At 44.1% G+C, this 14,019-nt stretch overlaps 1 protein-coding gene across 1 annotated transcript; it reads left to right on the top strand.

Annotated features, from left to right (window-relative positions):
- The first annotated feature begins 8,540 nt into the window (after positions 1–8,540).
- On the top strand, positions 8,541–13,120 carry LOC105489256 (endoplasmic reticulum membrane-associated RNA degradation protein-like). The gene is made up of 4 exons (XM_071072403.1): positions 8,541–8,614; positions 9,203–9,328; positions 9,709–9,927; positions 12,441–13,120. Exons 2-4 carry the CDS (start codon positions 9,252–9,254, stop codon positions 12,568–12,570), a joined length of 426 nt encoding a protein of 141 aa, XP_070928504.1. The 5' UTR covers positions 8,541–8,614; positions 9,203–9,251; the 3' UTR covers positions 12,571–13,120.
- Positions 13,121–14,019: the final 899 nt, after the last annotated feature.

Below are 14,019 nucleotides of genomic sequence, written 5' to 3'. Positions count from 1 at the left end.
TTGAGAGTAATATCATCCTCTCCCCCTGAATATAAGAAACAATATCACAGGAGGATGTACACTTCCTGTGATATTGGGAGTCATATCATTTTCTCTTTCTCTGGATATTTGGAACAATATCACAGTGGGTGTGTACACCCCCTGCGATATTGCCACTAGTATCATCGTCTCCCTTCCAGGATATAAGGTATACACCCCCTTGTGATATTGGGGGTAATATCTTCCTCTTCCCCACTGGCTATTAGGAGCAATGTCACAGAAGGGGTGTACACCCCCTGCTCTATTGGGAGTGATATAGTCCTCTCTGCCCCTGGATATTAAGAACAATATCACTAGGGAGTGTACACCTCCTGCAATATTGAAACTAATATCATCCTCTCGCCTCCTGGATATTAGGAACCATATCACAGGGGTGGTGTACACCCCCTGCGAAATCAGAAGAAATGTCATCCTTTCCACTTTTGGATGTTAGGGACAATATCACGGGGGAGGTCTACGCCCTCTGCGATATTTGGAGTCCTATCATCCTCTCCCACCCAGGATATAAGGAATGAGATGACCGAAGGGTTGTACACCCACTGCGATAGTTTCAATAATGTCATCCTCTACCCCCTAGCTGTTAGGAATAACATCATAGAGGGGTGTATACTTTCTTTGATATTGGGAGTAATATCCTCTCCCCGCCGGATATCAGGAACAAGTCTATTAATTATTAATATTAATAAATATAAGAAAAATTAAGAGTAATCATCGATGTTAATAATCACAATAAAGATAGTAAAAATTAATACTGGTTAAAAATGTTAATGATTAGTATTAATAATTAATAGTAAAATCACTGTTAATAATAAAATAATGATATCAGCAATAATGTTACTTAAATCAATACTAAGTGATGCTGGTAATAAAATAATAATTAATATTAAGAACTAATAATATTGTTAAACGTGATTAATGTTAATAATTAATTTTAAGTATGCATAATCATATATTTAAAATAATTATCCATAATTAATAAATGGATTCCTATTAATAGTATCATTGATAATTATTAAAATCAATCATTAATGTTTAATAATTAATTATATTATTACTCCTAATACCGCAGGGGGTGTACACCTACCTGTGATGCTGTTCCTAATATCCAGGGACGGAGAGCATGGTTTTAGTTTTAATACCACAGTAGGTGTACACTCACCGCGCGACACTGATCCTAATATAAACGGGGGTAGAGTATGACATGACTCCAAACATAGCAATGAATGGACAGCTACCCGGTAATATTGCTCCTAATATTCATGGAAAGTGTGTATTATATTACCCCCAATATCACAGGGAGGGTACAGCTCTTCTGTGATATTGTTCCTGGTATACGGAGGGGGAGAGGATGATAATAATTCGCAGGCTGTGTTCACCCGCCCAGTGATATTGTAATTAATATCCTGGGAGGGAGAGGATGATATTACTCCCCGTGGAGCAGGAGGTGTACACCCAACCTGGGATATTGTTCCAAATATCCATGGAGGGGAGCGGTTGATATTACTCCAAATATGGCAGGGGATGTACATCCACCCTGTGACATTCTTCTCAATATCTCAAGGCCGAGAGGCTGATATTACTCCCAGTATCACAGACACTGTACACCCCTGTGTGATAGTCTTCCTGATATCCCGAAGGGGAGAAGACGGTATTAATCCCCATATTGCAGGAGGTGAACACCCACTCTGTGATATCTTTCCGAATTTGCACGGGTAGAGAGGATAATATTCCCAATATTGCAGAAGATGTACACACCCCCTCCCCCTGTGATATTATCCTGAATATACCAAGGCACAGAAGATGATGTTACTCCCAATATCGCAGAAAGTGTACACCCCCCAGGGATGTTGTTCCCATGATCCAAGAGGGGAGAGGATGATACGACTTTCAATATCGCAGGGGTGTACACACCCCCAGTGATACTGTTCCTAATTTCCACCTGGGAGAGGATGATATTACTCCCAATATCGCAGGGGTCATAAACACTCCTTTGATATTGTTCCTAATATTCAGGCGGGGAGAGGATGATATTCCTCCCTATATTGCAGAGGGTGTACACCCGTCTTTGATACTGTTTGTAATGTCTAGAGGGGGAGATGATATTACTCTCAGAATCGTAAACACGCTATGTGTCCACCGTGGATCCTAATATCCAGGGAGGGAAATTACTCCCCAAGACGTGGGGGGTGTCCACCCCGCCTGTCACATTGTTTCCTATACCCAGGGAGGAGAGGATGATATCGCTACCAATATCGAAGAAGTGTACACGCCCCCTGTGATATGGTTCCTAATATCTTCGTTGGGAGAGGATGATATTACTCTCAGTATCACAGGGGTTGTCCATCCCGCCTGAGATATTGTTCCTACTATTGAGAATAAGAGAGAATGATATTACTTCCAATAGTGCAGGGGGTGTCCCCCCGCCATGTGATATTGTTCTCAAGAGCTAAAGGAAGAGAAGAGAATATTATTCTTTGTACTGCAGGGAGTGTACAACCAACTGCGATATTGTGAGGCACCCCTTGTGAAAACAAGAAAGACTGGAATTTGATGAGATTCCAGTACCACCTGGGCAGCTCTGCCTTCCCCACAGTCTCTCCAGCTCCCTTTTCTGTCCCGTGGGTGTAGAACAGCTCTCCGCAGCAGGGTCCCACCCAGGGCTTCAGAGGACTTGATGGATTCACTCTTTCCTTCTGTTAGCAACACCAGGCATGGCTCTCTGCTGCGGATACTAACAAAACATTTTCTCTGTTTAATTTCTGAAAGGAATTTCTCTGGGATTTCCTGAACCATCACGAGGGTCCCTGCATAGGAGATCATTTAAGCCACGGGGAGATCAACTTACATGAATTTTCAAAAGAAACAACTAATCAGTTGCTTGCATTTTCTGTTGTACTGTTACTCAGATCTGTTGATGAAGGTCTACTATCAGTTTTTAAGGTAATTTACAGGGAAGAAAATCATTAATTAGATTAACTCATTCAGCTATGAAAGGATATAGTTTATTTTTCAAATGTAATTAACTATTAATCATCTTTTAGTATATCTGAGTTACAGTATCCTCCATCAGAAAAAAAAGTGACTGGATTACACATAAGTTTATATTCTCTATCACAGATCAATCAATATTAATCTTAGCTAAAATAATTTAACTTGTTTCTTAAAAACACATTTGCTTTTGTATGTAACAGCAGCTAAGTATTGGAAATCAAAGAGCAAATTATAAAACAGGATTAACCAAATATTAGGAAATTTTTACAGATGTTTGCTGCATCGATGGGGTAGGATATTTGCATCATCAATAAACTAATTATTTTATTATTTCAAAGTAAATAATTTAGGTTAGAATATTTGTTATTGACATTTTAATCTTTTTTTCAAATTATACATTTGACAGTTACTTTAAAAATGTTTAATGTTCAAAGAAAAATTACTAGAAATAGAAAAACTAATGTGAAAAGTGACAGCCCTCAAGAATTCCATCTCCCAGAAATAACTACTGTTAATAATTAGGTAGTGTTGCTACCACATTTTTGCTATGAGTGTACTAAAGTGAGTTCGTAGGAAGGTACATTGTGTGTTATAGCTAGCATTTTTCATTAACAGTGTGTTTTTGGCATCTTTGTTCTGCCTTATTCTTTTTGTCAGCTGTTTGATATTCCATTTTATCAATATGTTATTATTTACCTAAGCAGTCCTTCATTGATGGATGAGTTGTAATGTTCCTGATGTAGAAAATTCCTAATTATTATGCTGAAATGAACATCTTTGTTCATTTGGGCACTTATGTAAATACTCTTAAAAAGTAAAGTTCTAAGACAAAAGATATCAATAAGGTTTTTTAAATTCTTTTCTTTTATTTATTTATTTTTTTTTTATGAGACAGGGTCTCGCTCTGTCGCCCAGGCTAGAGTGCAGTGGTGCAGTCATGGCTTATGATAGCCTCGACCTCCTGGGCTCAAGCCATCCTCTTGCCTCAGCCTCCCGAGTAGCTGGGACCACAGGCGCGAGCCATCATATCCAGCCAAGATTGTTTTTATTTTCATTCTTTTTTTATGTTTACTAGATGTTTATAATTATTTCATTAATTGCCTATTAATGTATTTTCTCCATTTGTTTCAGTTTCATTTTTCCCACTAGTTCATTAGCCTTATTTGGGTACATATTGCTTTGTTATTTGTTCATAGGTTTTGATTTTTTTTTTCTCTGGCTTCACATTTGGAGTCATTCTGAAAAGAATCTTTGCTTTTCAAAATTAAAAATATAGGTATACATTTTCTCTGGTACTTCTATTTTTTCTTTTTCTTTTCTTTTTTTTTTTTTTTTTTTTTTTTGAGACAAAGTCTCACTCTGTCACCCAGGCTGGAGTGCAGTAGCACAATCTCAGCTCACTGCAACCTCTGCCTCCTGGGTTCAAGCAGTTCTCTGCCTCAGCCTCCCGAGTAGCTGGGATTACAGGTGTCTGCCACCACGCCCGGCTAGTTTTTTTGTATTTTTAATAGAGGCGGGGTATCATCATGTTGGTCAGACTGGTCTTGAACTCCTGACCTTGTGTTCCACCCGCCTCAGCCTCCCAAAGTGCTGGGATTACAGGCATGAGCCAACGTGCCCTATCTACTATTTTTTCTTTATTTTCCATTTACGTCTTTGGATCCAACTGGAATTTATTTCATCTTGAGAGTAAGGTACAGAGTCTAGCTTTACTTTAAAAAAAAATTAATAGTTATTATTCTGTGTAAACTTGGACAAAGATAAAACCCCAAAAACAAATAAGAACACCTCATGGATTGAGTTAGGGATAATTGACATTTTTCACAATATTGAAGCTTATTCAGGGACACAGTGTCTCCCCATCTTCATTTCTCAAGTCCTCCCATCTACGTGGCACCTCCAGCCTCCCAGGTGGCTGCTCAGGTTGGAAGCCTCAGATTCCTCTCCTCTCTTCATACTCCGTCCTTGAAGCAGGTTTTAGAAATATGTTCCACAGTCCGGGCACGGTGGCTCATGCCTGTAATCCCAGCACTTTGGGAGGTCAAGGCAGGTGGATCACCTGAGGTCAGAAGTTCGAGACCAGCCTGGCCAACATGGTGAAACCATGTTTCTAATAAAAATACAAAAACTAGCTGGGCATGGTGGTGGGTGCCTGTAGTCCTGAGAATAGCTTGAACACGGAAGGCAGATGTTATAGTGAACTGAGATTGTGCCACTGCTTTCCAGCCTGAGTGACAGAGCAAGACTCCGTCTCAAAAAAAAGAAAAAGAAAAAGAAATATGTTCCACATCTGCTTCTTCCTGTCCCTCCTGTGCCACCACCTGGCCATACCGCCTTGGTCCCTCCCTGGAATGTCGCTGGCACTGACTGGTCTGCCCACCGACTTCTGCGAGCCCTTCCCCTTGTCAAAACACAGCAGCCAGACTGATCCTTCCCCAACATGTCTTCCTCTCCTCAGAAGCCCTCAGATGGGTTCATGTCTTGGAACAGAAGCCAGGTGCTCTGCAGTGGCACACATACGCCGCTCTGCAGTGGGATATGTACGCTGCTCTGCAGTGACACATACACTGCTCTGCAGTGGGATATGTAGGCTGCTCTACAGTGGCACAAATACGCCGCTCTGCAGTGGGATACATACTCTGCTCTGCAGTGGCACACATGCTGCGTGTGGGTCTGCCCTGTAGGGACATCACCCGTGCAGGCACATGTGTGTGCCTCCCGTGTTCTGCCCAGCACACTCCCTAGTGCACTCCAGGCTCTCACACATCTGAGTGAAGGGAAGGCCAGCACATTTCTTCCATAGTTAACATCTAGCTACTTGAGTTGTTTGTTTTGTGCTTTTAAGAATTGTAGGTAGCGGGCCGGGTGCAGTGGCTAACACCTGTAATCCCAGCACCTTGGGAGGCCGAGGCAGGTGGTTCACCTGAGGTCAGGAGTTCAAGACCAGTGTGGCCAAAAGTGGTGAAACCCCGTCTCTAATAAAAATACGAAAAAATTAGCCAGACGTGGTGGTGGATGCCTGTAATCCCAGCTACTCAGGAGGCTGAAGCTGGAGAATCACTTGAACCTGGGAGGCAGAGGTTGCAGTGAGCTGAGATCACACCAGTGCACTCCAGCCTGGGCAAAAAGAGTAAGACTGTGTCTCAAAAAAAAAAAAAAGAAAAAAGAAAAGTAAAAAGAATTGTAGGTAGTTACAGATTTTTTAATTTGTCAACTATCAATTCACTGACTTTGTTTCTCATAGGTTTCAGCTGACTGACTTGGATTTTTAAGTTATGTGGTTATATCAGCTTCAAATGATGTAATTTTTATGCTTGTAAAAATATGTATTTGCTTAGCAATTAAATGATTATGTGTTTTTTTTTAGTTGTATTGTTTTTTAGTGTTTAAGTAACTATTTCCTAGTTAAATTTCCAATTGTTTGGAATCCTTTTTTTCTTATTCATCTCCAGTTTTGTGCACAGAGGGTGGGTGTGGCATTTGTGATCTATTATTGTTAATGGCCTCCATTTAAAATCATTTTATTGGCTGTGATTTCCTTGCCATGTGAAACCTATTTTAGTGAAGCGTTTGCTTTTCTAGCTGCAAAAAATTGTTTGAAGAAAGATAATGAGAAATGGGGACTCTAATTGGCCTACAGTTCAATAGAAGAAAACTAAAAGTCTACCCAAACACGATAGTAGCCACTGTTTTCTCTAAACTAGGAAAAAGCAGCAGTAGAATTGTTGATTAGTCTTGCAGAAGGCTATAGTTCTCGCTGCCATCCAGTTTTTCAGCTTAAAACACAGGTATGCCGAATGCAGGGTGCTGGGAGGGGTGTGTACGTCTCTGAAACCACCTGTCTTTTGCAGAGATGCTGGAAGGGTGCAGTTTGACTGCTGAGTCAGACTTTGAGTTGGGCAGATCCAGCTTTCTAGCCAGCGTGGTGCTTGCTGTGGCCCTGGCCTGGTTGCTTAGTCTTCTGAGCCTCAAGTTCCATGTCTCGCTGTTGAAAGTAATGCAGTGCTGATGGCACTGAGGTTTTTAGTGTTAAATGGATGAGCACTGGGAAGTGTTTTTGCTGAATCCCCTGGCAGGCTTTTATTGCTGTAGGCAGTAACGCAGAGCTGGGAGCAGTTTTTATTTGTCAGTGGTGAGTAATGTCAGTTTTTCTTCTCCTACATGGACTAGCTTTTGTTAACTTACTGAAACAAACAATTTTTTAAGCATTTCTGCCAGGAAGTTCCAATTTGGCAATCAGTAAAGGTGCTTTATTCTACTTACGGGAGGATACAAGGGTAGTGCAAGGGGATGAAAAAGACAGTCCCCAAGAATATAAGCATCGTGACAGCTGTGCAGGTGAAAATTCATAAATGAGACTACCTCTAAAAGGAAGCTGTAAAATCAACACACAGCGGGTCAGGAGAGATTTGCAAAGGGGCTTTAAAGAAATGGTGCCTTGAGAAGTCGGAGGCCTCCTTGAGAATGCCTTAAGGAAAATACTGTCAGAAGGGGGTTGTCAGCAGTGAAGTTGGGAAAACAGCCTCCTGGAGGTGTGGCTTGGAGGCAGAGCATCGGGCTGCACTGGTCGGATGCCATTCCCCGTTGGCGCCGCAGATCAGCTTTACCAGTGGGGATTGCCATGCTTTCCAAGCGCAAGCCCTTAGGAAGGTAGAGGTGGGCAGGTAGGGGGAAGGGAAGATTTAGGAAGGAAGAGGAGCTTCAAGAAGGCAGCCTTTGTCTTCCAACCAGAGCCGCTGAGGCTCCAGACCATCCTCTCCTGCGCCCCACGGTGGCTATTTGGGTCCTTACCACTTCCTGTCCCCCTCCTGGCATCTCACAGGTATTCAGGCAGCTTTGCATCCAGGGCTTCGGTTATTCCTGCTGTTGAGACCACTCACGCTCCGTGGTGTCACCAGCCACCGTTTGACTTGCTCATGTGCTAGTGGGTTAGAAATGGGGAGCATCTGCCAAGGGATCTGTCCTGTGGCCTGGCCTGGGTGTGGACGGCTGTGGTCCCCCAGGGCTTCGTGGATGTTGCATCTGAGAAGACTGGAAGTTGGCCAGAGGTCTCATGGGGGTCCTGCAGGGACAGTCTCAAGGTGACAGCGGCTGCACCCCGAGCGCGGCCTGAACTGGAGAGGCACTTGCGCCTCTGACATGGCTTTGCATAACACGCAGCATCTTCACACCTGCTGTGTTCTGCTGGTTCCAGGCCAGTCATCAGAGCTCGTGCAGATTTGGTGGGGTCCTCCCTCTCAATGGCAGGTGTCGAAAGAACCTGTGGATATGGTCATAGCCACCCCAGACGTTCACTCCCTACCAATCCCCTAGTGGTTTCCCCAGCCTTCCCCCATCTGTAGTGAAGAACTGACACCCGCCCTCTGGTTTTAAAATGTTTAGAATTTGTAATAATTTTATAGATACGTATTTTCTAGAGAGTGATGTAACATCCATAACAATCTAAAAACAGATTTTCTAGGAAGTTACCGTGAAATCTACAAAGTCAATAAAATATTTCATCCCAGGTGCTGAGCTTTGAGGAGAGTATCAGGGTTTGGGCTCTGCTGCCTTTCCCCGAAGAACTCACTTGGGAAGCAGTCAGGTACGTGGCATCCTGGGGCCTGGCTGACATCAAGCTTGTCTGGTACTGTTAGTTTCAGCAGCATTTCTTCTTTAGCGAGGCTGTTGGAAGATAAAAGGGGAAGGAGGAATTTCTGGGCCTTGGTGGCTGTGAGGAGCTGCAAGTGATGCTGAATGCAATCTTCCAGCTGGCCTGGGGCCCTGGTGGAGACTGAACATGGAATGAGGGGCAGGTTTTGTGGGTAGACAATGGCGTCCATGAGAACTACTGAGTAGGCAGAAAGAAAGATGGGTCTGAAGCTCAGGAGAGAAGTGGGGATGGAGGCATGCATTCTGGAATCGTAGACAACAGCAGACATACTTGTTCAGCAGGAGGAATATGCAGGTGGTTCATCGTCTCGTCATCAGTCATCATTGGACTTTGCTTTTCACATGGGGCATCGTTTCTTTCTCCACTGCCCCGTGATGGTGGCTTTTTACATTTTATATTTGGGGAAACTAAGATTCACAGTCAGGTTGCTGCTCAGTGAACCATTAACCATTATTGTGCATGGGCACTAATGTGGGCATTTTAATTGTCATGTATCTTTAAATATTTTCTATTTTTCAGATTAGAAGATAATTCTGAAACAAATGCCAGCCACTCTTTAATTACAAAAATGACGGATGAGCTGTATCACCATGTGCCTGAGAATCATTGTGTTTTAAAGGACTTGGATCATCTTCCTACTGAGACGTAAGTTCCAGGACATCCTGACAACTGTTGAAACATTGATTCTGCAGATTAGCATAGCAAACTTAGACATTTCCTATGTTTTAGATTTTATAAAGTAGTCTTAGAATCCCACTGTTACTACTCCAAGAGGAATTATGAGATCAGTTTTGACAATCTCTGTGCAAGCGCGGCACATCTGATGAGGCTATGAATGTCACATTCTGTTTGCCACAATTCAGTGTATTTAATTAACACTTGCCGCATGTCACAGTTGTCCCTGCAGACCCACCAGTGATACGCAGCTAGCCCTGGCTCCCAGAAAGCCGCAGCCTTGCAGGTACAGGAGAGTGAGGTACAGGTGAGGATCACAATGCCTGCTCCAAGTCTGACTCTGTTTGCAGGTGGCCCCAGCTGCTCCGTGAGCTCTGCAGCACACCCTTTCCTACCCTCTTCTGCCCCAGGATTGTGCTGGAAGTGTTGGTTGTGCTCCAAAGCATCGGCAAGCAGTGTCACCACATGTCTGGCCAGGTCACCATTGCCTCAGAGCTGAGACACAGGCAGTGGGTGGAGAGGATGCTGCGGTCTCGCCAGCGGCAGAACTACCTGCGTATATGGAGTAGGTGCGCGCTCACTTTCCTGTTTTGGAGGGGCACTGTGGGGCAGGAAGTTGTCACAGATTCAGTTCCAGTCCCCACTGAAGACACACACAGTAGGCCCCTCACTAAACCCATCGACAGGTGTTGATATACTTGGAGTTCACAACTGAGAGTATGAACCCAACGTATCTGAGACAGGTCTCAATCCTTTTAGAAAGTTTACTTTCCCAGGGTTAAGGACATGCTGTGACAGCCTCAGGAGGTCCTGACAGCATGTGCCCCAGGTACTTGGGGCACAGCTTGCTTTTATACATTTTTATAAATTTTAAGGAGACATAAGACATCAGTCAGTAGGTGTAAGGTGTACATTGGTTCCATCTGGAAAGGCAGGAAAACACAAAGGTGGGGGCCTTCCAGGTTATAGGTGGACAAGAGACAAAGGATTGCATTGTTTTGAGATTTTTATAGGCCTTTCGGTGAATACACAATTGACTTGTGAGTGGGGGTAGAGGAATAGTGACTTACACCTTAGTGTGGCTCAGTGAAGCTGCATTTTACACAGGGCAGAGGAAGCAATCATATAGGTATTTGTCTCAGGTGAGCTGAGGGATGACGCCCTGTCCCACCCCTGGGAAGATCAGCTGGCAACTGCATTGCCAGGGTGAAATTCAGCAGAAGCCTTTCCGGGTAGAGATCTTGAGGCCCACGAGGCATTTCCTTGTAGACAAACTGTGAGGGAGGTCTGTATGTACCTTTTTTCTCTTGTAGCCACATTATTTAGGAATAAAATAGGAGGCAGGTTTGCCTGAGGCAGTTCCCAGCTTGACTTTTCCCTTTGGCTTAGTGAGTTTGGGGTACTGAGATTTATTTTCCTTGCACGGTGGAAACAAAAGTTAAGTTCCCACAGCATGTTTCTGGTCATAAAAATATTGCCAAACTTCTAAAGAAAGACCCAAAACACTTAAAGTGTTAAACATTGAGGCACATATGAGCTCTATGGACATTTAAGAAAGATGAATAAAAACAAGTGAGAACTACTCACTGTTTGGCGAGGCAGTGAGTGACGGCAGTCCGGCAGTCCTGTGGTGGTTAAATGAGGCAGTAAATGTTTGCAGAGCGAGACCTCCCCAGGCGCAGCCCCTTCCCCCCACCCACAGCTCCAGCACCAACAGGAACAAATGTGTGGGTCACTGAGCACTTTTGTACCGACACGCACTGTCGAGCACTTGTATGATGATGGTAGACTTTACAAGTTCTTATAATTTGTATTCATTCATTCATTCATTCATTCATTTTCCAACCTGTTCATTCCAGTTCAGAGTTGTGGGTGGCTGGAGCCTATCCCGGCAGCTCCGGGTACAAGGCAGGACCCACCCTGGACAGGACGTGGTTCCTTCGCAGGGCCAGTCACACACCCACACTCACTCTGGGACCATGGAGATGCGTCAGTTCACCTAATATGCATGGCTCTGAGATGTGGGAGGAAACTGGGGGATGGGAAAAAACCCATGCAGAACGTGCTTCTCCACACAGACCATGGCCCTCAAGGTGTATCGATTTCTTTTCTCACTGATGTTGTGATGAAACGGTGTTGAATGAAATGATGTTATCTGAGGACTGTGAGGACTCCCCATGCTGATTTTCATAGAAAGTTATAGTACATACTATTTTAAATAGTGTTTGTAATTTGGCCTATGGAAATGTGGGTTCTATCTACCTAAATGAATATTTGGATTTAAAGTATAACAGCGGATTAACTGGATTTGGATTTAAAATATAACAACAGATTAACTTAATAGCAGATTAACAGCATTATGGTTCCTTCACTTACAGTGTATATTTTAGAATGTGCTACATCCTTAAGAAATGACCATTGTGGATACATTTCTAGAACTTTTGGGTTGAGTGGTATCTGTGTTTTTAAAGCTTTAAATAGATATCACTGGATTCCCCTCCAGAAGGGTGCTACTCAATTTACACTCTTACCAGCAGTTTATAAGACAAGGTCATTCTCTTATTACCACTCTCCAAAACCAGAATATTTTTAAATGTCTCAACTAGTTTCATGGGAAAAATAAGATCTTACTTTAGTTGGGATTTCTTTAATCTGGTGGCATTGAGCCTGCTTTCGTATTGAGGCCATTTGTTTTCCTCTAGTGAGAGTCCCTCCCTAGATGTCAGAGGGCAGGGCGCAGGGGGGCTGCTGGGCGCAGAGTGGGCCTGCCTGGTGCTCTGTGAGTGTGCAGAGCCCCTGGCAACCCTGACGTAGGCCGTCAGATGTCTGAGAGTCTCAGATGATGACTGATGAGCAAGGAATGCAGACGTGCAGGATGGGCCAGGAGCAAGGGCTACACTGGGCACTCCTGCCACCCACGGGCCTGGGGGCTGGAAGCAGGCATTGGGCTCTGAGGATTAGGAAAATTATTTTTTGAGAAGTTGGGACTTAAGGATGTTGATGAGGTGAAACATCTTTTTCCTGATGAAGGTGGAAAATACTAACATTCCTCACGTTTGAATTTACTTTCATCTGTTTTTAGTATCAGACTACTCTCCCCTGTGCTCAGCCTGATCCGGTTCCTCATTACGCTGCAGTTGGTCAATGGGAAGAATTCTGTTCATGGGAAGAATGAACAGAGTCCATGCTGTTCATGGGAAGAATGCGCATGAGTATCAGCAGTACCTAAAGTGAGTATGTTCCACTTCTCTGTAGTCGCATTGCATCGTGGGCCAGATTGGGGGTGAGCCTGTAAGAGTGAGACTGGGGCAGCATGAGGGCCACCATCTCCTTGCTGGCCCCACCACCGTCTCAGGCAAGGGTATGACATCTGGCCTGCAAGAAGAACTCCCACATCCAAATGTCTCAAAACCACATTTTGTTTGTTTGTTTCTTTTTCGAAGACAGAGTTCCATCTGGAAAGGCAGGAAAACACAAAGGTGGGGATCTTCCAGCATATATGTGGACAAGAGACAAAGGATTGCATTGTTTTGAGTCTTTCATAAGCCTTTCGGTGAATACACAATTGACTTGTGAGTGGGGGTAGAGGAATAGTGACTTACACCTTAGTGTGGCACAGTGAAGCTGCATTTTACAAAGGGCAGAAAAGCAATCATATAGGTATTTGTTCAGGTGAGCTCAGGGATGGAGCCCTGTCCCACCCCTAACACTACCCATAATCCTAATGCTAACCCTAATCCAAACCCTAACACAAACCTTAACCCTAACCCTAACCCAAAAACCCTAACCCTAACCCCTAACCCTAACCCCTAACCTTAACAAGCCCTATCCCTAACACCTAAATCAAACCCTAATCCCTAACCCTAACCCTAAACCCTGACCCTCACCCTCACCCTCACCCTGACCCTAACCCCTAACCCCTAACCTTAATCCGTAACCCTGATCCTGACCATAAACCTAACCCCTAACCCCTAACTCTAACCCTAACCCAACCATAACCCTAACCCCTAACCCTAACCCTAACACTTAACCCTTAACTCAAATGCTGTAATGCTAACCCTAACCACCCTAAACCTAACCCTAACACTCTAATCCTAACCCTAACCCTAAACCCTAACACTGAATCCTAACCCTAACCCTAACCTTAAACCCTAACCCTAACTCTAACCCTAACCCTAAACCCTAACCCTAGCCCTAGCCCTAACCCTAACCCTAACACTAACCAAAACCCCTAACCCTAACCCCTAACCCCTAATCCTAACCCCAAACCCTGACCCTAAACCCTAATCCTAACCCTAAGCCCTAACCCTAACCCTAAACCCTAAGCCGAACCCTAACCCTAAGCCCTAACCATAACCCTAACCCTAACCCTAACCCTAACCCTAACCCGAACTCCTAACCCTAACCCTAAACCCTAAGCCGAACCCTAACCTTAACCCCTAACCATAACCCTAACCCGAACCCTAACCCTAACCCGAACTCCTAACCCTAACCCCTAACCCTAACCCGAACCCGCACCCTAACCCTAACCCTAACCATAACCCTAATGCTAACCCTAATCCAAACCCTAACACAAACCCTAACCCTAACCCTAACCCTAACCCGAACCCGCACCCTAACCCTAACCCTAACCTCTAACCCTAAACCGAACCCAAACCCGA

Source organism: Macaca nemestrina, chromosome 10 (assembly GCF_043159975.1).
Source record: "Macaca nemestrina isolate mMacNem1 chromosome 10, mMacNem.hap1, whole genome shotgun sequence".
NCBI lineage: Eukaryota > Metazoa > Chordata > Mammalia > Primates > Cercopithecidae > Macaca > Macaca nemestrina.
The sequence above is the reverse complement of the archived record's forward strand: the minus strand, read 5'-3'. Positions and strand labels throughout refer to the sequence as shown.

Bases quoted from the DNA above. Each gene is read 5' to 3' on its own strand.
- LOC105489256 (XM_071072403.1), top strand. From the start codon at position 9,252: ATGACGGATGAGCTGTATCACCATGTGCCTGAGAATCATTGTGTTTTA. The intron at 9,329-9,708 runs GTAAGTTCCAGG...CTCTGTTTGCAG, and splicing joins GATCATCTTCCTACTGAGAC to GTGGCCCCAGCTGCTCCGTG. The intron at 9,928-12,440 runs GTGCGCGCTCAC...ATCTGTTTTTAG, and splicing joins TACCTGCGTATATGGAGTAG to TATCAGACTACTCTCCCCTG.